The sequence below is a fragment of the Labeo rohita genome, chromosome 16, assembly GCF_022985175.1.
Source record: "Labeo rohita strain BAU-BD-2019 chromosome 16, IGBB_LRoh.1.0, whole genome shotgun sequence".
Taxonomy (NCBI): domain Eukaryota; kingdom Metazoa; phylum Chordata; class Actinopteri; order Cypriniformes; family Cyprinidae; genus Labeo; species Labeo rohita.
The window spans coordinates 37,811,378-37,835,740 of record NC_066884.1 but is presented as its reverse complement, the minus strand read 5'-3'; the positions used below and the strand labels follow the sequence as shown (position 1 = coordinate 37,835,740).

Genomic DNA, 24,363 nt, shown 5'->3' with positions numbered 1-24,363 from the left:
CATCATTACTCCAGTCTTCAGTGTCACATGATTCTTTAGAAATCATCTAATATGCTGATTTGCTGCTCAACAAACATTTATGATTATTATCAATGCTGAAAGCAGTTGTGCTGCTTCATATTTAATATTAGCGTCACGGTCTAAAAGACATTTATGCAGAATTAAGTTCAGTGTGAAAACTCCTTAACGTAGAATATGAACCAGTGGCTGAGAGGGTAATTTCCACAAGTGGAAACCACGAAAGCTGTTCCCGTGTAACTGAGGTGATATTTGGGCGGCAGCCCTCGTGTTAGGATGTCATGACGGAGTTTCTCACGGGTTTCTTGCCCTGCCCCTCAAGTTATCGGTCTCTAGCGGGACAGGCTGTGCGCGTTTCTCTTTGGAATAGTCTAATGGAGGAGACATCAGGGAATCAGTGATAGTTTTGTTCTGTTTGAGGGTAGCTGGGCGTGGGGACGATTGAAGCTGGCACGGAGCAGAGCATGGCACCGTATGGAGGGTGTGTGAGTGTGAGAAAAACTGTTTCCACGTATCCCTGCTCCGCAATTGAAGTGCGAGCAGCTGCTGCCGTCCGGATTTCATGAGCTGTGCGGTGGATTAGCACTGGCAGCTCCCGTCTCTAACCCACACAGATGACCTCTGACCCCACAGCAAACGCTCAGATCATCTTCAGAGGAGTCAGAACAATGATGCTTGATCTGGATATGTCAGCAAGGGTGTTTCTTTGCTCAAGTCTAGAGTATTTAGTCTGCACATGAAGAGCTGTCGGCCCACAGAGACAATCTGATATTTTCACACCATTTTTTGAACTTTAAGAATGTCAAATATGGCAATACCTCATATCTTCATACCCAGAACCCCTGAAAAGTGTATTTTGTCACTTGAAAAGCATGCTTGTGCTATCCTTCTTTCAAATAAAAGCCACTTGCTTTGATATTTTAAATATTGCTGAGGTCCGTACGATTTGATTGACTAACAGATTGATTTCAATTTTAAAACTTTTATTTACCCAAGATTAGTTATATTTATATGTAGGTTTGGGGTCAATAAGATACTTGACTGACTGATTTATTTATTTATTTTAAAAATTAATACTTTTATAAAATAAAAAATGCAAAAGTAACAGTAAACACACTTATACTGCGAAATAATGAAAACAAAAATGCAACATTCGACAAGCAGGACATTTCCTGTTTTAATTCCAATAAATAAATAAAATGAATAAATTATATAAGGAAGTTGTGGTCAAATGCTTGAAATGATATCTTAAAATATGAAATATTACATCTTATGGAATACTTTCACTACCATGTACTGTACTTTCTAGTTCATTGGGGTTTTTTTGTTTTGTTTTTTTTTGTTGTTGGTGGTGGTTTTTTTCCCTGGAGAAATAAATCATCATGAGCTTCTGATTGGCTGACTATTTTTAAGGACAGTGTCTCAGAGCTGCAGTCTCCATCTCAAATGAGAAATTCATCATTCCCAAATCAGTGAGCGCCACACTGGGTGGGATTGTTACTGACTGTTGTTTCCAATGTGAAAGGTCTCATTTTTCCCCCCCGTTCTTGCATTGCTGAATCTGCAGGGGCCCTTTGTTTGGAGCTCCAGTGAGCTTTAATGCCACTGAGTAATTCTCTGCCATCCCAGATAATGGGGTTTTAGTTGCCGCAGCCTTTTCCACAGTGTGTCTGTGGCATGGGACTGCCCACACAAAAATGCCTTTCACTTAGACAGCCTGCAATAGGCCACAGGACACTACAAGACGCTGGATAAACATGCAAAACAACGTAGTCAGCATTGTACTTACTGTACACAAACCAACGCACATTCTAACAATTGCAGACAATGCACAAAATCTGTGCTTCATTCATTCATAGTCCATTCAGAAACGTACACTTTAACACTTCACGATGAATCAACGAGATCAACACTCATCCGACAAAAGCTTCTGAGTGGAATTTAGTAAGTACTGTGCTCATTAGTATTCTCAAGTAGCGTCAGAGTGCTCGCTTTCCTGCGTCGGGCTTGTGTAGGTTTTGTGCAAAACAACTTCACAGAAAACAAGCTGAATGACTGCTTTGACCAATAGGAGATGAGGACAGTAAGATGTCATTGCAGAAACAGTTACGTGGATTTAACGAGCAGAGATGATTTAATATATTTTGAATTTAAAAAAGTTTATCTGTTAATTTTAAGCTGAATATGGTTTTATTTGGTAAATTTCATATGCACAAAAGCAAAGTGTGTAAATCTAAACCATGTTTTAAGGTATTTGTGGTTTAATTTTTCTTTGTGTTTTAAATCTCTTAAATGTATTAATGACAAAAACAATTACAGATAATGCAAAGTAAAACTGTTTTTAACCCTTGTGTACAATTATATTTGTTAAAGCATTAAAGTTAACTTAAAATGAATACTTATTTACATTTTTTGCAAACCCCTAGATTACAATTTTAACTGTTAACTGAAATTAAAACCTGTTTATTTTATTTCATTATTATAGTATGTTGTTCTGTAAAGATTTTTATAATGCATGTTCAATATTCAATTAAAAAAAAAACAATATTAAACACAACAAAGCCTATTATCACCAAGAATAAATGTGCAATGTGAAGCATTTCACTGAAAACACTTAAAAAAATAATTCAATCAACTAGCCAAATTCACACTATTACTGTTGCGTTGTAAATGAATGGTTTGATCCACAAACAAAACCTCCCTCTCAACAGCCTTCTGCCAAGACACTGACCTGCAGTGATGTGAGAACTGACCTGGAAGTAGAACCTCTCTTTGGTCGCCACTGGGAAAAGGTCATGTTTGTTTAGCTTGCCACCTTCTGGCATGTGAGACCGGCCGTGATTCCACAATAGCAGGATAGTAGAGAGAAGAACCGGCCTGGAAACAAAAGACGACATCTGACATTAACCCACAACAGCCTGTCAACATCAACAGGCCTGTTCTGTTCAGTAATCATCACCTCAGGGTGGACTGAGCCAATCTGATGTGTAGTTTCTTGAAATTAATTTCCTCGTTTATCATTGAGTAATTGTTTTATGACATGGAATAGTAATGAATGTGCTCTGAATGTTACCACCGTATATAATTAGCACCATATATAATTTTGGACAGGAATTAAATGAGGCTGAGAGAGACTGAAGTACAGTGTGTTCAATGGATCGTACTGTTGTTTAATGACATATCCATTGCTCAGATTGTTGCTAAACACCTGTTTTATAAGAAAGCTTGTGGGTGCAGACGTAATGATCGTCAAATAAACAAACATTTCATAAATGTTCACACACAATCAAACGATTAAATGTTCAATATCAATTAAAGTTACTGATGAAAATGTATGTGCAAACAAGTTAAAACGTAGACTGCTACAGTATTAAATAACTGGTAATAACGAAGCGTTTGTAGGCCTAAATGTGTGGCGACGAAAAGCCTAACGTTACTTTGTAGGAAATCAAAACATTTGAAAAAGAACTCTATGAAACAATGTTTCATTTACAGAAACATGTACAGAAACATTGTATCATTTAAAACAGCACAATGTAGCGGGCAAAAGAAACTGATTTGCGCTATATTAACTTTGTTTGCAGCTATTATCGAGGGTGATACACAAATATGGGCTAGTCCGAGAAACAACAGTGAAGTTCATTATTAGTTACTTACTTTTCGCGCCATCACTCAAACTCCCGGTTCTTCTTGTCTCATTTTGAGTCATCCATGGTCAACTAAGTGTGTTGTTAACTGGAAGTAGCTGTACAATTCGCTAATGAATTGCTCAATGCAATTTCTAAATCGATTCAACTGGGTAATGGAAAATAATCGGTTCAAAAAAGTGATTCTTTTGAATCGCGTCATTTCTTCAGTTCTAAATAACGAGGAAATATATGTTACGTAAAATGTAGTGGATTAAAACATAAAAAATAAGATATTTAAAAAAAATTAAGTTTCCATATATTAGAAACCTACACAAAATATAGATTTAAAAAATGCAATATTTTCACAAAAAGTAAGACAAAAAAACCTACAAATTCCTGCTGACAAAACCATCAATTTGATTAAACTGCAGATGCATATATTTCAACTTTTGTCACTTTTCATAGAACTTTGAATTCTCATTTATTTACAGTTAGCACAGTTGCACTAAAGATGGTTGAATCATAAAAAGGAGACAATTCTAACGTTTATGGTGCTGTTATTAATCACGTACAGCACCTGAACACATAAAAAAAAACCGCCTGTTCTGATGGACCATTTGAGACAAATTCTCGACAGAAACGTGTCCACCATGAAATCTGCAGCACCTGCTGAACATTGCTGAAGCTGACAGTCATGCCCTGCATTATATCTCTGGCCCACTTTTGTCTTTGATTTCCAATCCTACATTTTCCATGTCCCCTTTTCATCTTCCCCTGGGAAACTGGCTCCAAACTCAAAGTGAAAAGACTGGCCAAAGTCTGTTGGTGGATTTAATGCTGATCAGCATCATGTCTGCAGTATATGACGTGTAAGTGCTGATAAGTGGAAGAGGATGGCATGATGGGGCATGGACATCAGACAGAGGCAGCAGAAATGAGGGGATAGTGTACGATAAACCCAGGAAATGAGTCATAGTCATATCAGGGAATAACAGAATAAACACATTGAGAAAAAGAAAGAGCTGGAAAGCGGATGAGCAAAGAGAGCTATAGGGACAGTAGGTTATCTGTCTATCTATCTATCTATCTATCTATCTATCTATCTATCTATCTGTTGAAAAAAACAACATATGCTGGTAGGTATGTTTTGATGCTGGTTTATGCTGGTCCCTGACAAGCAACATGACCAGCAAAGGACCAGCTCAGAACATACCTACCAGCATATGCTGGTTTTTTCACCAGGGTATCCTGATTTACACAAAAATACTGGGCAGCATAACTGTTTTCAACATTGATAAATAGAAATATTTCTTAAGCAGCTAATCAGCATTAGAGTGTTCTAGTGTTAGTGTTCGTTATTTTGAGTGAACTGAACATTAAATTAGCAATGCAACATTTATGGAGCGTTACAATGATCCCTGCTCTCCTCTACGTGTGCGTGAGAGGGTAAGATGCAGATATCATGAAGAGGATGAGATCAGTCCAGTGTGACATGTCACAACAGAAACAAGAGATTTGACCCCAAACATAGATCCAGCGGCCTCCACCTGTTGAGCATTTATAATCTCACACCCAAAAAGACTTACAACCACCTCAATGGCACAGTAATGCTGCCGCTGCACTTCGTAACAGGAGAATGGATGCATGAGTTATGGGTTTTGCTAACCAACGATTCATCTCCCTCCTTCAAGCTTCACATTTACCCTTCACAGAAGATCTCGTGTCCATGTCGGGCAGGTCAATACTGTCAGGTTATATGTTCAATTACATGCTGCATGTCACTGCCTTATATCAGCAACAGGGTTACACGTCCATCCTGAACTCTCACTTACAGTCTCACTGTGTGAATACAAAGAAAGTGGGTCAAGAATCTGTCTGCTGCCATGCTGATGGATATCATGTCACTCTGGTTAAATATATAAACATATCATGTATAAGAAAATCAAAGACCAGAGATTAATAAGAGGAATAATTATTCCTCTGGAAACCAGAGGAATAATTATGGCAATATGCTACACATTTGTTAATGGTTACAGTTCATTTATTGCAATCAGTGTTGGGTAAGTTACTCTAAAAAAGTAATTCATTACTAGTTTCTAATTACATTTTCAACAGTGTAATTAGATTACTGTACAAATTACCCTCTCCAAAAAGCATTTAATTACTTATTACTAATTCCTTTCTAAATCCTATATCAACCTCAACAAGTTAATGATACAAGGATAGACATGAAACAGTTCTTTTAACTCTTTTAATTAAATAATACATAACTGCAAAAATTATTCTGGTCACACATTAGATTAGTGTCAAATTCTCTTCGTTAACTAACTATTAACTATGACTTTTGCCTCAGTATACTCCTAATTACTGCTTATTAATATCTGGAAAAGTAGTTAAGTTTAAGGATTAAGGATTTAGAATAAGGTCTTGCAGAATAAGACATTAAATATGTGCTTTTTAAGTAATAAACAGCCAATATCCCAGTAATATTCATGCTAATAACCAACTAGTTAATAGTGAGAAATGGATACTGAAGTGTAACCAGTATTCTTATTGACTCACCAAAGTATTTAAAGTGAGAAGGGTACATAAAAAGCATGCATTTTAAGGTTAGACTTTACATTTTGATGTTAAATTCACTATTGTATTGTATAGAAATGTTCTATAGTCTTACAGTATTCAATTCAATTACGTAAGTAACTGTAATTAAATTACAGAAAAAATAATTTACTTTTTCAAGGGAAAAGTAATTCAATTACAGTAACTAATTATTTAGTAACTAGTTACACCTAACACTGATTGCAATATCTATTAGAAAAAAAAAAAAAAAAGTTTAATATTTTATCATATTTTACATTTCTGCTGTTCCCTCTGCTGATAAGGCAAGCAGCGATGGTCACCGGCGGCATATGTGTTGGTGACCCCAGCAATGCTAACTTAATGCTCATGCTAACTTAATCACAGAGACCTTCGGAAACCTGTTACATGAGTAATGTTATGCAGGTCAACCTGATTTCATATAAGTTCAATAGTTTGCTGTAGTCAACATGAAATGAAATTCCACCCTGAATTTATCTTTGCATATATTTTGTTTTGTTCATTTGTTCGTTCGTACGTTTGTTCGTCTGTCTGTCTGTCTATCTATCTATCGGCCAGATTTACTAACAACTTGCAACAGCACAAACTCTTTTTTACACACTGAAAACTACTGTCAGGATTTACTGAAGACATGCAGTGAAAATAGCAATGAAAAGGCATGGACAGAGTTATTTTTGCATCGGACCTTACTGCATATGCATTTGTATGAGTTTCCCTTTCAGATGTCACATTTATGGAAGGAGAGTATTTAAATGATTCATTCAGCGTGATTTACTAAGGTTTGCAGTAGTGCAGCAGTAAATCTTCTCTGGTGATGTATACAGGACTTTTCCAAACATTTTATTCCTTGTAAAGCGTACATTTGTGTGCATCCACTATTTGCAACCCACGACAAAATCTCAACATCCAGTCAACACCTGATTATTAGAAGTCCCCACCCAATATTTTTCTTTTTCAACTATCTGGTAAACAAGGATGTATGCCACAATACAAAAGAAAAGATCTGGTGCTATTTTTGTTTAATCACAACTTGGATTTATGTTGTAAAACTCTGTATACTACTTAGGGTATTGTTTCAATGCTTGTTAAGTGAACTGCATCTTTTATTTATTTATTTATTTATTTTCCTTAAGCAACTGCAATACCAATACTGTCAAATATGGATGTGTTTGGCGAGTCTGGGTGGTCTCTCTGAGCTCGTCTGCAGTGTTCGCTTCTACCCCTGAGGGAGTCTGAGACGAGGCTAGACAGCCCAACTCTCTTTCTCGGCTAACTGGAGATGTGCTGGTCAGTTTGCTCTGGCTCTCCACACTGGTTTTTCCTGTGGAAAAGGACTGTAGGACGACTGTCAAAGGGTCTTTCATTCAGCGCTGTACGCCAGGCCCTGGCCCACAAGCTATGAGGCCACTATCCTTTATTCTGTGGGCCAGACGCACTCCAAATGTCACGGCTTCAGCTGATAAGCTGCTCTGGCCGCCTGTGATCGACTCTATCGGATTTCACTGCACATCTGTGACTTTCAGTGCATGTGATTCTGAATGCAACATACAACACTCACAATGCTCATGTAAACCTACTGTACAAATAGCATTTCTGCAGGGACATTAATTGAGTTTTCACGCCGTATCTGTGTTTTAATCAGCCGCGCTCCTCCTCAGAGAGACATAAAGGCTGTTATTCTAGCGGTCTGTGGACAAAACACGAGGGTGCGGACCTTTTCACAGAAACGGCATCCCTGCGGTGCGTCATGAGACTGGACACATCACGTTCTCCGCTGTATCCGCTCTGCTAGAGAGCTCTTTCTGCCCTGATGAGCAGACAAACATTAAAGGCAATAATTAGAGCAATTCCTGCAGCACACATTCAGCAAAAGGTGCAAACGGCTGAAGCTTCCTCTCCATACGTCTCTCCCTCTCCTCAGCGGAGTCAGTTGACACGGCCGATAGTGGCTGCTGGATTCCTAGAGGAAATTTACCAGTGAGGTCAGAGTGGTTCAGATGGCCCGGTGCCACGGCTGAGTATAAGGGCGAGTTTAAGTTAGGCCAGTGAATTAAACTCCCCACGGATGCAAATGTGTGTGTGTGCGCTTGACTCAGAGGGGGAAAAAACCTTGCAGCAGCAAAACAGAAAACTCTTGCAAAGTTGTGCACGTTAAAATGACATTTTACTAACTAGCGATGTTTGCAAGTCAAGAAACACCACTGATTGCTATTGCTCATCTAATATAGAATCTATTGCTAATCTGTAATAACTATTCCTTTAAAAGCTTAATACGACAAGCTCATGTATGCCATAGATATCAGTTATCCCTTAAATGATTCCTTCTTATGGCTTATGGAGATGAGATGGAGATCAGACTTATGACAAACAATAAAACAGCCAGGCCTACCTATAACAATCAGTGTTTACATATGAAATAAATATAAAATAAATTGTAGGGAAACAGCAAACAACATACAACAGTTTTGAGGACTTACTCAATAAAAAATTAAATAAATAAGAAATAATAAGAAATGGCATATTATGTTCTTCCATAAGATCCACAGGTTCATGGCCAAAAATGTTTCTTCAGTTGAGTTTTTAACTCATAAAATAACATTCTGCTTTCTGCTACCATATACGTATCAGTAATATATACATAATTGCCCATCTGAGAAATATTACCTCACTAGTGTGATCAGTGCTCCATGTGTATTTGATAGACTTTCTTTTTATTACATAGTGTTTATGACAACCCAGACATTTTTTTTCTTTATGTCAGAAAATGCATACAGTGCCATATACAGAATACACACAATATGTGGCCATTGACTGTATATGCAAGTATCCGTATTTCACAGCAAGTTCAGGTCAAGACACAGATTGTTTACAGCCTGCAGCGGACATTATTCTACAGGACAAGAACAGCATCGAGAAATCACTTTTGAAATGTGAGGAGCAGTTTCAGAAACAAGTGTATTTTTTCTTTTTTATGTGAGACAGTGAGATAAGACGGCGATAAAATGGCTGTAAAGTGTGCTGTCTGCATCTGGGAGGTCTTACTGTATGCTAGTAGAAAATGTATTCTGTTAGCAGTAAATGTATACATTGCACGGAGCACCTCGGCATCATGGGAATATAATAACTGTTATACACAGTAGTGGCTAAGAATCTATGGCTACAGTATAAAATCCTTATTGTCTACAACTTGTCTACAAACTTCCACAGAGCATAATCCAGCTGATTATATACAACATAATATATATTACACACAAACATACCTGGATTGTAAATGAGTCCTATCTGCCACGACATTCCCTACCCTGCTAAAAAAAACAGCTAAAACCAGCTACTCACAGCTTAAATCAGCTAAGACCAGCCAAGCAGTTTAGGCTGGTTTTAGCTGCTCTCCCAGCCTGGCTAGGCTGGTCAGGCTGGTTTTTGGTACTTTTATCAAGGTGTAAAACATGTTGAAGATTAGCAAAAAGGTTGTCGATTCATTAAATTATTTCCTCACAAAAGCTGTTTATTCAGCAAAACCCTTGACATTCATTAAAAAAAAGGGCATCTGGTCTCTTTCCTTGCACCACAGTGTTAGCATTACCCATTACACTTTGTTGGCTAAAGGTTGCAGGCTTGTCTTATAGTGCCTAACAGTGGCTTTGACCGTATTCTTTATTGCAGTAGTAAGCCTATTGGTAGGACTTCTGGTTCATTAGCCGCTATAGAGAAATAATGAGAAGAACAACATGCAGTACACGGTAAAACTGTTTGCACTACAAACCAGTGTGTTCTTAATTAAGATAAAAATAATATGTGACCCAGGACGACAAAACCAGTCATAAGCGTCAACTTTTTGAAATTGAGATTTATACATAATCTGAAAGCGGAAAAGCTTTCTGAAATCAATATGCTTTCCATATGTTTGTTAGGATATTTGTGCATAAATTAAAAATTTTAAATTGGCTATTGCTACAAATATACTTGTGCTACATATGACTGGTTTTGCGTTCCAGGGTCACATATGGTAAGACACACTAATTTGCAATATCAAGCAGCAAAACAAGCTGTTTTGTACAGCTAAAAATTGCTGGACACTGTCACATTTATGTCTGTTAATGTCTTTTGGTTTCTCCCATTTGTCTCCCCCTGTCGATCTGTCTGTTTTGGTTTTACCCTCATTACCGTCATCCCCTACACCTGTGTTTGTAATTAGTCTCTCCCTTTATAAGTCTGCTTGTGTTTTGAGTTTGCTGTCGGTCCTTAACGTTATTTGGATGTATCGTTCTGTTCCTGCCTGTTCCTGCCTGTTCCTGCCTGTTCCTGCCTGTTCCTGCCTGTTCCTGCCTGTTCCTGCCTGTTCCTGCCTGTTCCTGCCTGTTCCTGCCTGTTTCTACGAAGATTTATATTAAATTGTTATTTGTTTGTATCGTATCTCGTTTCACGTCTTGTTCGTCCAGTACAATGCGTAACAGAAGGACCGACCGAAACAGTTTATCCCCGGCGTTTCCCTGCTTTATTTTTTTTTCCGTTTTTTTTTTCTCAGTGTTTGTTTTTGGTTTTTTGTAATGGACAACCCCGCCGTCCTCCTCCTTCTCCTGGAGCAGGGGAATCGCTCTCTCGTGGACCACACTAGAGATTTCGTCCACCTCGTACCACTCACACACTACCCAGACAGCAGCCTTTGCACTTTCTACCGTGCAGAACTTAACAACGCCACGAAAGCGCAGCTGTCCGGGGATGGTCCACGAGAGAGCTTCACCGACTACATGGAGTGGGTGCTGGTGTCCTGTAGATCTTTGTTAACCGCGGAGGATGACACCAGCCCCACTCTAGACCCAGAGCCCAGCCAACCAGCACCCCGACATGCGGAGTTTGAGCCCGAGCCCACCGCGGATGACGAGCCAGAGCCACGAGCGACAGAGCTAAAGATCGCCACAAAGCCAGAGCCCTACACGTCCGATCAGGTGCGAGAGCCGGCTACATCTACCGTGACGGGGGAGTGCAACATGGAGCAAGTGAGGGCTATGGAGAGCCCTGTCCACTGCACCACTGCTGGGGGTGAGCTGGAAGATAACTCTTGACTTAATTGATTTTTCTACGGAAGTTCTAGAAAATGACTCTGGGGATTTAATAGACTTCTTTACAGAAATATCTACCTGCCACGTTATGCCTGCCTGTATGGAATCCCCACCCACCCTCCCTCTTCTGCCAACGTCAACGTCTGTCTGCTCACCGCTGTCCCCTGACAGCCCCTCTGCTCACCCTCAGTCTTCCACCTGTGCAGTGGGCTCACTGCGGGTCTGCCAGCTTCCATCGGCGTCAGGGCTGGAGGATACCTCATCTCCGCCTCCAGCCTCAGAGTCCAGAACTCCGCCTCGGCCCTCCGACCCTGCGGCTCCACCACGGTTCTCAGCGCCCTCGTCTCCATCATCGCCCATCGGTCCACCAGCTCCACCGGGCTCCCTCGTCTCTTCGGCTCCACCCTGGTCGGTTCCTCCGGCTGCGCCTCGTCACTCCGTCCCACCGGCTCCTAAGGACTCCTCCCTCCCTCCGGCACAGCCTCCATCCTCTGTCGCTCCGGCTCCGCCGCGGACCTCCGGATCTCCGCCTACGCCTTGGTCGCCAGAGCCTAGGGCTCCGCCTTGGCCCTCCGGATCCTCGGTGTCGCCCTGGATCTTCGGCTCTCCGTCTCCGCCTCGGGCTCCTCCGCCAGCGGCTCCGCCTCCGTCGGTCGGCCCCCTGGAGTCGTCAGCCTTTCCTCCACCATGGCTCCTCCCTCCGTCGGCTCCACCGTGGGTCGTCATCATGGCTGCAGTCTGGGTCTTCCTCTGCTTCTCCTGCTCCGGGTCCCTCCTGTTTCCTCCTTGGCTCCTTCCACCTTCGTCACCCCCCTGGACTATGTTATGTTTATTTGAACTGTCTGTCTGGCCATGGCCTCCTGAACCGCCCACCTACGCTCTTGTTTTTTGTATGTTGTACGGCGCGAGACGCGCCTATTCGGAGGGGGGCGTAATGTCACATTTATGTCTGTTTATGTCTTTTGGTTTCTCCCATTTGTCTCCCCCTGTCGATCTGTCTGTTTTGGTTTTACCCTCATTACCGTCATCCCCTACACCTGTGTTTGTAATTAGTCTCTCCCTTTATAAGTCTGCTTGTGTTTTGAGTTTGCTGTCGGTCCTTAACGTTATTTGGATGTGTTTGGATGTATCGTTGTGTTCCTGCCTGTTCCTGCCTGTTCCTACGAAGATTTATATTAAATTGTTATTTGTTTGAATCGTATCTCGTTTCACGTCTCATTCGTCCAGCACAACGCGTAACAGACACAGATGAGACTGGAAGCCAGTCCCATAAAATTTACAAATGCCCCCGCTCGCTCTTACCGGAAAAAAAAGGTGGATAGCACAGCAGAATACCCTTCCAAATATAGCTGCACTTTTTTTTCTAAGAACACACCCTTTTTCAGCTCACCCAGTCAAATTACAGAAATACAAAATCCCCTCCTACTTTAAAATAGGCTAAATATGAGCGTTCAGACATACATATGTATATGTGACCGTTACAATAATCTTACATAAAAGTTTTAAAAGGGTCATCAGATGCAAAACTCACTTTTACATGTTGTTTAAACATAAATGTGTGTTGGCAGTGTGTTTAGACAACCACCCTATAATGATAAAAATCCACCCAGTGGTATTGAGCGATTGAGATGTTCTGTAGCTGAATGTAATTGTAACGTTGGATGTAAATGTAATGTGTAACGTTACTTTTTTTTTTTTTTTTAGAAGGAAATGTGCCCGGGGACCTACATAAATGCATCTATGTTCGCGCAGAACGTTTGTGATGCAGCTTCACCTACAGCAGAAGTATAAAGGTTTTTATGCATCTTTGCAAATCACCTTTCTTAATAATGTGCTAGTTAGCAAGTTTAGTGGCTAAATGCGGCTAAAGTAAAAAAAGGGCTTGTCACCCCACAGAAGAGAGGAGTGGGGAGAGCAGAGCTCATTAGCATTTAAGGGAACATGCAATAAAATAGCTCGCTCTGAACAGAGCCTATTTTGACAAGGTAAAAAGGGTATTTTTACACTACCACTGAAAATTTTTAACCAAACCAAGTATCAACTTCACATTAAGACCCTAAAGAATCATATCAGCTTGTGGAAAATGGGCATCCAGTAACCCCTCTAAAGATAATAAAGATAATGAATACTGCATGTATGCATTACTTAGCCATTGTTCATCTGAAATGAAGAAGAGCATTTTTGCACATTTATATTTCAGGTGTCATGCTGGTTATTTTTTTTTTTTAATGGCCAGGATTTACAGACTCTGTACCAGGGTAGAAGCAGGGTATACTGTACCATAGGTACAGTGTAAAATATTTTCAGCATTATGTTTTAACAATAAGTTTTTCTTTAGGGTTTCATGAGTTTTTATCTGTACTTAAACACAAAATGGTTTAAAACTTGCGTATTCAGCTGACCGCTACAGGCTTTACGCCACCTTAATTTGAATAAAAAATGTAGGGCAGCAGTTACTTTTAGATGAGTAACTTTTCACAGGGTAGATGTTTGGACCCTCCTCTCATCAGGGGCCCGGGGCTCTTACGCACAGGTGTGGGCTGTGATTGGCTGTTGGGGAGCGCGTGTGCAGCTCACCGGCGTCCGAGCTGCTCCAGACATTCACTAAAGCGCACTGAGCGGAGACTCTGAGAACATCTGCATGAGCAATGGCACAGTTATCCTCAACCACACTCCACTAATCCGCTGAGAGAAGTTCTCCAACATGCTATCGGATCTGGAAATACACTGTCAGGATACAGATCATGGATTCGGGATCGCGTTTACTGCGCTTCACTGATGCTGTATGAATAGATCTGAATTGATTCAGTGAGAGCGCGGCGCGCATTTGGAGACGCGCAGTGGCTGTTCGCAGCAGATTCTGGATAAGAGTCTCTAGGAGACATGGCTTGCCTGCGCTCTGTGCCAACGAGGAGGAATTATACCGCATCCATCTGCTCTGTGCTGTTCATTCTCTTTTTCATATTCGGATGCCCGCAGGTGAGCAAACACGCGCCTGTTTCGTCATTATTGTTTTGAATTGCAATGCAAATGATGCATATTCACTGTCTGTCCATGTAGAGATCTCACTGGGCGTCTGCAACCCTTCATGCTGGTCCTCATGTAAAGCATAAAGCTCTGCTGGAAACACTGCGGTTACCTCACAACACAGGTGAGAGCGTTACAGTTACCTGTCAGATGTGATTGACAGCTGTCAGTCGTATTTGCATTAGATAGGTGATATGAACAATTTGTCTATATTGCATCATTAATTTAGAATTTCTCTCAAAGTTAAAACAAAGAAACTTAAAAATGTTTTTGAAAGAGAATGACTTTATTACAGTTGCAAAGTCTACATGCGATGCCGTCGGCAGGGGGCGCTAGATATCCTAATTAATCTGATCCCTATGACAAATGCACCCTAAAATACAAGCTCAAAACTGTTGTGTTGAGATGATTAGGCCATTTAAAAATAACAATAATGAATGCATTAATAATAATAGAGCACTTCAGTGGTTTCTTATTGTGACAGTTATTGCCTACAGCATGAGCAAAACCTGACACACATGCATGCACACACATTTAGCTTTGTAAATGAGGATATACCATAAAAATAGCAAGTTTGTGTTTTTATATAAAGCTAATTATAATAATACAATGGGCTGGTTACAGATTAATCCAAAGGCTAACAGATCTCCTAAACTGAATTATAAATAGTAGCATTTTTATTTCATATGAATCATTTGTTCCAACCGAGGGTGTCCCCAGATGTCCCCAAAAGGAGGTTTTGTTTGTTGCTTCTGCGGACAATTTTGTACGCGCACACACACACACACACACACACACACACACACAGAAGGAGGGGGTGTGTAGCATAAAGATTGGCATGCACTGGGACTTAGTGAACAATGAACAAAGGCAGACACTTGAAGAAGCTCTCCATCAATCAGCCAAGCTTTACAAACAGTCTCTGTGTGCACTTACTGCCTTTATCCTGTGAGGAGTCTCTGCACTGTTTGGCATGAGCTTAGAGACTGGAGTAGCCAGATATAATAGTGTGCGTGTGTGTGTGTGTGTGTGTGAAAGAGAATGAGGAAGAGTGAGAGCATGTGTGTCTGCATCACGGCGGAGTGTTAAGAGTGTGTGTCCTCAGTGTGTGTCTCACCCCACGGTCAGAGATCATAAATCTGTCTGCTCATGTCTGTAAAAGCATTTATAACTTGAGCCACCAGACCACCGCGAGGATGAGAGGAGCGCGAGTGTACGCGGAGGTCAGAATCACACAACATTAAAACACGTCTTCTGACCTCCACCCCATGAGCAGCATCTCCACGGACCTTCCTATAAATCACGTCAGCTTGTATTCGTATGGATACGGTTACTTATTTTATGCAGTAACAACAGTGCATTTGCTAGATATGATCTTTTTCATCCTGATATGAATCATTAAATGATAAATGACTTTTTAATGCTCTCGGTTCATTCCCTTTAAGATCTGTATTTGGACAATAGAAACTGCCAGACATTTATATATGACAAACCTTAGTATAGATACTATTTTCACTCAGAAATTGCTAGTAAATTTCACAAATAATTACAAAGAAATGGCAAGTCACACATTTATTTAAATATAAAATTTTGAAGTAGAAAGACTGAAAAAGTACATTCTCGTAAAACATACTCAAGTAATCTTTTTACAACTTCAGCAAAAAAGTTTTTATATTATACAAGGACTTTTCAATATTGCTTTCCCAATTAATGGAGAATAAACAATCTGCAGGTTGATCTACATGACAAAACTGTAAGACTGTGACTGTTTTTTTGAGCATCTTAACCAACATTGACTAATAGTGTGAGTCTGGAGCGTGTTAATGACAATTCGAAAACACATAAGGTGCTTTTCAAATGTCATTCTTCTAGTTTGTTTACATCAGAAACGATGACCAACATGACCAACATACTTGACAAGACTAAATCTTTCAGCATCACCCACTTAGTATGCACTTGGCACATTCCATTATGGGATTTACATTAGTATAATCCTTCAAAATGAATACAACACATTGAAAAAATAGAGATGATTTGTTATAGTTATTTGCATTTAACCTCGCTTATGCATTTCTGTCATTCAGGGGGGAAAAATCATCCACAGATTACGAGAGTGCTGTTTGTTGAACAGTGGTAGTGTTCAGTAAACTAACGGGTAGTGTTCAGTAAACTAATCTTTAAAGTTGTCTGGGGAAAAAAAAGCTCAGACTTTATATTAGGTGGCTTTATCAAATGTGCTAATGTAGATGCATGTTGGTGCATTTTATTTTTAGAGTACTTGCATTTAATTAACATTTGTAGTTACACAATTAGCTTTACCCCTGACCGTAACTCAACCCTTACGCCAAAACCTGCAATTATAACCCTTATAAACCTAACCCTATCCTTACCTTTACTCCTATACCATAACTCAACTCATTAGCAGTAAATCTGTGAATTTTCCAAAATAACATGTAGTAAATCCATAGTTGTGTAGGTATTTAATGTCAGGGCCACCTAATATAAAATGCGATGGCATGAACATTGTTACACAAAGTGATATTAGATTGTTCGATTGCATACCTGAACAGAAATTATGCATTCAATTCCAACTTTTAATTACCTCACTTCCTTCTCTGTGTAGAATATGAAATCGTGGCTCCATATGAGGTGGACCATCAAGGACGTTACGTTTCCCATGCCGTGGCCCACCATCACCGCAGGAAACGCTCCACAGAAGGTCAAGATTACGACCGCACTGTTCACTTTAGGCTGCGTGGATTAGGACAGGACTTCCAACTGGACCTGCAGCCGTCACATGACCTGATCGCCCCGAGGTTTACCGTACAAACCCTGGGCAGGAGCGGCACCAAGAGCCTGCAGCCTTTTCCTCAAGACAACCTCTGCTTCTACCACGGGGTGCTGAAGTCAGAGGTCAACTCATCCGTGGCCTTGTCGACATGTGCAGGGATGGTGAGTGGATTGATGGCTTATCCTGTTACAGAGCTGATTGTGTAGGAGTCATTGTCAGAAAGTCTTAATAGCAAAACAAGTCTTAAGAGTTTATCCTTCTCTATTGTACTCCCTCTGAAATGTGGAAAATGTATACAGCACTAACCCCAAATGATTTACGCTATGCTGTTCAGATATGTTGATAATGATGGCGATAAAAATAGACCAGAAAGAATTTATCTTCTCCTTAGAGAGAAAAAGACCACAACCCCAAGCATTTTTGGCATGAACCGTAGAGCAATAGCTGTGCCATCATCAATGCGTTGAATCATTCGTGTAGGCTTTCATGAGTCTAGTGTACTCATCATCCCATCTGTTTGTTTTCTCCATGGATTAATGTTCGGTGCGCAGAGAAACCTCAACCCTCCAGAGTGCTTTTGTTGTTTTGGCTCCCAGGCCGCACGAGATTCGGCTCCCAGTAGGCGCTGGAGGAGGAAAGTGACTGTGCTGCAGTTCTCATGACTTTATCCTGACTGGAATGACATAAAGTGCCCCGTCCCATCAATAGAGCCCGTCTAAAAGCCCAGCATTCAAATCCCCTTAAACCGGTGACTCAATAACCCACATAAATTTGGGTCAGGGGAGGTTTTACAAGAGAACAGAGTCTCCTTTTATTAGTCAAATCGACATTTGGACGATCTATAATCGTCCTCAGTGGAAACAAACACATACTGTACTCACTTAAGCTTTAGTACATGATGTTTTATTTGTAAACAGTTTGTTTTGAAAAAAAGAGATCCACAGCAACACTGAATGATTACAATGAGCTCTTCAAGGATCTGCTTTGTCCCAATTCACATACTATTCATTCTATGTCCCAAATCGTAGTATGTTTACTACTAATATTGAACACAACCTATTGCACATTAAAAGGGGATTCAATTAAAAACTACAAACAACACGGCAGACACGTGAGGCTGATGGACTGGTAGAGAAAGTTGTCTGAGTGATTAATAATCAATATCAAACATGATGAAATTTGTTATAATATTTTAAGCATTATATTTCAGCTGCAACAACTTCACATACGTTTGGTCATTAACTTTTGAATGTATCATTATGCAAACGGATGAGGAGAGTAATCGGCATGAAAGACCTGTGAATCTAAACCCATGCTCTTTCTCTTAATTTCTTTCCAATACAGTAGGAAATTAAATTATATGTTTAAATTAAAATTTGGATGATGACAAGATGATTGACAGGGCAATTATAACAAAGTATTGTGTCTCAAAGCTTGCCCACTCCTCTGCTGCATACTCACACATATGTCTTTTTTACTTACAAAAAGAGTGCATACTGTACTTTAAGGCAGGTGAATTTTTTTTTCTGGTATGAGGTCCATTTTCAATCAGTTGCAATGCATTATGACTCCATATATGAATGTTTTTTAATGCACTTCATAATAGCAATGCACTGAAATTTTAACAGACACTAATGTTTTCATTTCCTATCTGAAAACCAAAACTAACATTTTAGGAGTTAAATGTGGATAATTGGGTAACTGAACTCTTTATGCTGTTCATGGTGTTCTTAGATTGTAAATGAACTACCAGTCGTAGTAAAGTTATTCAGCGACGAGCCTACTCTTGATATTTTAGCCAAACTAGTTTTACATACTGCTACTCAAGTATCATTTATGGTGAATATTTATAGTCAAATCTGTAGTCTTGGAGGAGTACTAATTAAAGAAGTCCACTTCCAGAACAAAGATTCACATATAATGTATTCACCCCCTTGTCATCCAAGATGTTTATGTCTTTCTTTCTTCAGTCGTAAAGAAATTATGTTTCTGCATATTTTCTCCATATAATGGACTGATATGGTGCCCTGAGTTTGAACTCCTAAAATGCAGTTTAAATGCAGCTTCAAACGATCACAAATGCGGTTGTAAATGATCCCAGCCGAGGAAGAAGGGTCTTATCTAGCGAAACAATCGGTTATTTTCATAATAATAATACAAAAAACTCCCATCTCATGTTCTCCCTCAACTTCAAAATCATCCTGTATCACTGTTTTACCTTTTTGTTAAGGGTGTTTGATCTTCTTTGCATGTTCACTTTGGAAAGACTGTGTCGGTACTTCTGCAGCGATGAAGGGAGAAAAAATGATGGGACTTTTTTGACATACCCTAACTGTCTTGAGTAAGACAAGACAAGCGTTTGAGATTAAAAAGAATTTAAATTGCATTTTTTAAATGAAAATAACTAATAATTTCGCTAGATAAGACCCTTCTTCCTCGCCTGGGATCGTTTAAAACCTCATCTGGGATCATTTGAAGTCGCACTGAAACTACATTTTGGAGGTTCAAAATCGAGGCACCATATCAGTCCATTATATGGAGAAAAATCCTGAAATGTTTTCCTCAAAAAACATAATTTCTTTACAACTGAAGAAAGAAAGACATGAACATCTTGGATGACAAGGGGGTGACTACATTATCTGTGAATTGTTGTTCTGGAAGTGGACTTCTCCTTTAAACAAAACTGTTTCAGTCAATGATTTCGGGCCTCCAAAACCATTTCAGCCAAAACTGAATATTCTCAGTTGGGGATATTTTGGTGTATACTTCTTTGTAGTACTTGGTGTAAAACCGATGTTGGACATGTTGGTCCCTGATGCACAACTTCTCAATTATATTAACCTGATGATGAATCAGTGTTCTGTATAGCTGTGGTTCATCGTAAACACACAGCTGTATTTGACACGTCTGACTGTTGGCTTTTAAATCTGCATCAATATTTTTCATTGATTTTCACCAAGCGTTGGTTGTCTGGATGCTTTAAATCCAAAGAAGTTTTAACACCCAGAGAAAGCTATCCTTTGTATTTCCATTTACCAAATTTTGATCTTTAGTGCAAATTGTGTGAGGCATTGGTGCTAATGTAATTCTATAGCCACAACATGTACAGGCAGAGATTACTGGGCAAAAAACCCTGTCCAAACCTTGATCCCTTGGTTAATACTGGCCCAAGTCACAACAAATGGAGATTTACAGTGTTAACAGTACTACATCACACATGGTGTGAATGAATTTGGTGTTAAATCTAAGTACAACAATCACTGTGAAAGAATCCTAACAAAAAGTGAAAGATGAAACTACTCACTCTCAGGATCCGTATCTGATTTTTTACTCAGAGTTAATCTTGTTACAGTTCATTTCCCAAAGACTTTTCACCTCTATGTGAGCGTCAGCCTTTAAACAGAGGCAGCTCAAATCTTACTGTCATTGTAAATGTACTGGGTCTATAACCAGCTGAAATATATGTTGGAAATGTAATGTTGTAGACTATCACACTGTCCCCAGCTGGATGTGATTAGCAGCGGTGCAGAGTCATTAGTTAACTCAGTCTCTCCTTACGTGTCTAGTAAAGCCTGTGTATAAATTTACTCTGAATGGCTCAGACCGGCTTGGCAGATCACCACTGGAGGTTGGCAGGGCTTTGATGACAGTCAGAGTTTGTCATAAAAGGTCCCAAATGTGAGTTTAAAGGCATGAGGGCCGGACGATTGAGGCCCCAATGATTTCAAGCTGACGGCTTCGTACAAAAAGGTACAATAGCTGACTTTAGTGGTGGCACATGGGATGCCAATTAGGAGGGTCATTGGAAATGGCAGTCTGGGTTGAGACGGGTGCCGTGCCATGGAAACTCCATGCTGAAAGTCTTTCTGAAGTGTCGCCAGTCTGCAATAACAGGCTAATTGTGAGTGATGTCAGCCATAAACCAAAGCCGTAAATCATGACACTCAACCCCCAACACATCTGACAAAATACTACGGATAACACAGCTTAAATAAGCAAAATATTAGTACTTATTAAAGGGAAGATTTTAAAAGTCAGTGTAAAATCGAAATTGACTTTTGTAGCCCAGATCCTGTAATTATTTACTCAACTTTTCTTTATTTTGCAGAAAAGAAGATATTTGACAAATGTTTCAGCTGTCAATAGAATGAAAATCAATGGAGTCACTAAAAAAAGAAATAAAAGAAGCTCCATTCCGGCATGGAATGGCCTCTTTTCATAATCCAGTTAGTTTCTGATGAAAAAATCCTTCCCTACATTCATGTAAAGTTACATTATGGAATTTAAATGGGTTGGTAATGTCGTTTCATGTTGATTTTAATGATTTATAAATGAAATACGTAAAGATATGAAATCTAAGAGTTGTTTAGTGGGATATTAAAACATGGACAGTCCAGAGCTTTTGTAGCATGTCACAACTGCTGTTGTTGGTACAGGTCCTGTCATATTGGAAAACCAAGGACAAACTCTCAGTCCCCAAGAAATCATGTTTGATTTCAGATCCCAAGCAGCAGAACCTGGTGCATAGGTTCATCGTCTTTCATCAAAAATTTCCCATAATGCTTATGATTTAGCATTCATCGTTAGGCTTTGAAAACCAAGCCACGCAACCCCCAGCAATTCTTCAGATCTCCTGTCCAAAATATATACATTATTATCCCTCATAAAACAATTCTGTGTTTCACTCTACAGGCTTTTAATGTGGCTTTGATGGACTGACAGAATTAAAGACTAACATATTTAATTATAATGAGCAGAAATGGAGCGTAGCACGATTTGCCCTGTAAAAACAGAACAGAAAGAGGCGCCACGGATGACTAATTGTTGGCGGGAGGTCATTGTTAATGTGTGGGATAAATGCAGTCCTGCTGGAAGTGGTGTCTCTGAGGAGCTCGAGATGTTTAGCCTCAATATATACCAGCGATCCTCAAATCTGGCCCACGAGATCCACTTTCTTGCAGAGTTTAGCTCTAACCCTAATCAAACACACCTGAGCATGCTAATCAATGTCTTCAGGATCATTAGAAAATCACAGGTAGGAGAGTTTGATCAGGGTTGGAGCTAAACTCTGCAGTGCACTGGCCCTCCAGGGCAAGATTTGAGGAACCCTGACATATACAGTCAGTGTTCACGCGATGCAGTCACCAGGAAGGAGTTAAGACTCTGAATCAGCTTCTTCACGACAAGAACAGCAACAGTTAGTCACTGCGATGATGTAAGAGGATTTAAAAAACGAATCATTGACACCCTTCTCAAATAGTTTCAGCTGGCATATAAACTTTCATAGCAGCTCGGAGGAGAGTAGAGGTTGGGTTTCAGCTTCTAAAAGCAGCAAGGCAAGTACGAGCCTCTCTCTCATGGAAATAGGAACAGCGTCAGGTGCATCGCTCAGAGTGTCCTCATATCCGCTCAGCTCCTTTGATTAGAGTTGCTGTAGGGTCGTGCCTGGATCTGCCCATTTCCCTGAGTGCGGGAGCGCAGCTGTTATTTTTCTCCCAGGTAGCGTCTCAGCCCGTCTCCTGGCACTTTATGACTGCTATTTGCACCTCGTAGCTCTCAGTGTGTAATTTCATGAGAGGTATTTAAGGAGGCAGCGCAGACATTTGTTTTTAGTTAAGCTTGTCATGGACCTGGGAGAGCGAGGCGCAGATTTGTGGCGGATGATTCTTACGTGTTACTTGTGCAGGAATGCGGTCAACAGCGCCACTCCCGCTTGACAACACGGATTTGCACTGTTTACTTACGCTAAACTGCATGCTAAGTGTCATGTGTGTAAATTGATTTACATTTTCGAGTCTCCTCCTGACAGAAATGGAAATGGTAAAGATTTCCCTGGATAAATTAACAAATTTATGGTTTCCTTCAAAATTCTCCCGTTTCCCTTTTGGCAGTTGCTTTAGACCAAATTTGATATTTATATTGTGTCTGATATAAATTTGACTGAAATTTGATTTGTTTATCCATTACACCACCAAGCAGTTCTATAACAGCATAATTCCAGCTCTTATGACAACAGTGAATTTTATTTCTGTGCTGTAAATCTTTGTTGACACATCCTACATCTTTCAGAAGGGTAGAATTAATTTCTTCTCCCAGCAGAGAATGGCAAAAATAACAGTCCCAAAGAGAACTTCATCATTAGCATGTTGCTCTTAATAGCTCAAGGTATGATGCATTTGGTGGCCCTCATTGGGGGGGTAATTATTATTAGTATCATTATTATTATTATTTATTTATTTATTTTTTTTGGAAATGTTAACCTCTCACCACCTCATTTGTTTCTCCACTAGAAGTATGCAGTGTATCCAAAATACCATCCAGATAATTGGTTGTTTAGGGTATGCTCAAAGAATGTATATTTTTATCAACAAGTACTTAAAGAGCTGTTCAGTAGGGTTGGGTATTGTTTGAATTTTATTGATTCCGATTCTTGACGATTCCTAGACTCCAATAAAAAAGTTACTAAAAGGTTAAGTGAAACATTTTTATTCTGTCTTTTTACAAAGCATTCTGTTGCAGCTGAATAGCATGAGCAAAAATCAGCAGCCTACAGAATACTTAGGCCTAAGAGGAACTTCTGCCTATAGTTTTAACAAAAAATACGGCAGCAAAAACAACTAGACTAATATAAATTTCAAACATTAAATTCTTAAAGACAAGTAAACAGTGAGTAATAAAATAGAATTTTCTTTCTCATCTGTTTAGTTTCACTTTCATTTTCAACAAATAACAGCCATGTTTATGATGATATACTGACGTATTTTTGTGCATGTTGGGCAGTAAATGCGAAAGAGAAGTCAGATCTGGCCCCGAACGACCGTTTCTGCAGTGGAAATGCACAGAACGGTTTGAGAACGGACACAGGCCGGTAACCGGCACCGGGACTGCTGTTCACTGTGCTTGCGCTTCAGATAAGTTATTTCCCGTCCTGTGCTTAAAACATTTGATTTTAAAAATTAAAAGGGTCATCGGATGCAAAACTCACTTTTACATGTTGTTTGAACATAAATGTGTGTTGGCAGTGTGTACACATCCACCCTAGGTAAGGTGCTGGATGTAATAATGAACATAGCAGTCATCATTTACTTCTGACATCTGAGCAGCTGAAGACGCAGAGGACTACTTTAGTTTTTGAAGGAAATGTGCCCAGTGATCTACATAAATGCGTCTATGTTCACGCGAATCATTCGTGATCCAGCTTCACCTACAAAAGAAATTAGTATAAGGGTTTTTTATGCAT

The 24,363-nt window shown here is 39.8% G+C and overlaps 1 protein-coding gene across 1 annotated transcript in view; it reads left to right on the top strand.

The window, feature by feature from the left end:
- Window positions 1–13,885: 13,885 nt before the first annotated feature.
- The window catches only part of LOC127178014 (A disintegrin and metalloproteinase with thrombospondin motifs 16), a 66,161-nt gene continuing 55,683 nt past the window's right edge, over window positions 13,886–24,363 (top strand). Inside the window, exons 1-3 of the mRNA XM_051130625.1 lie at window positions 13,886–14,284; window positions 14,366–14,456; window positions 16,956–17,284. Of these exons, the coding sequence (XP_050986582.1) occupies window positions 14,189–14,284; window positions 14,366–14,456; window positions 16,956–17,284 (516 nt within the window). The 5' untranslated portion in view covers window positions 13,886–14,188. The remainder of the gene's footprint in view (window positions 14,285–14,365; window positions 14,457–16,955; window positions 17,285–24,363) is intronic.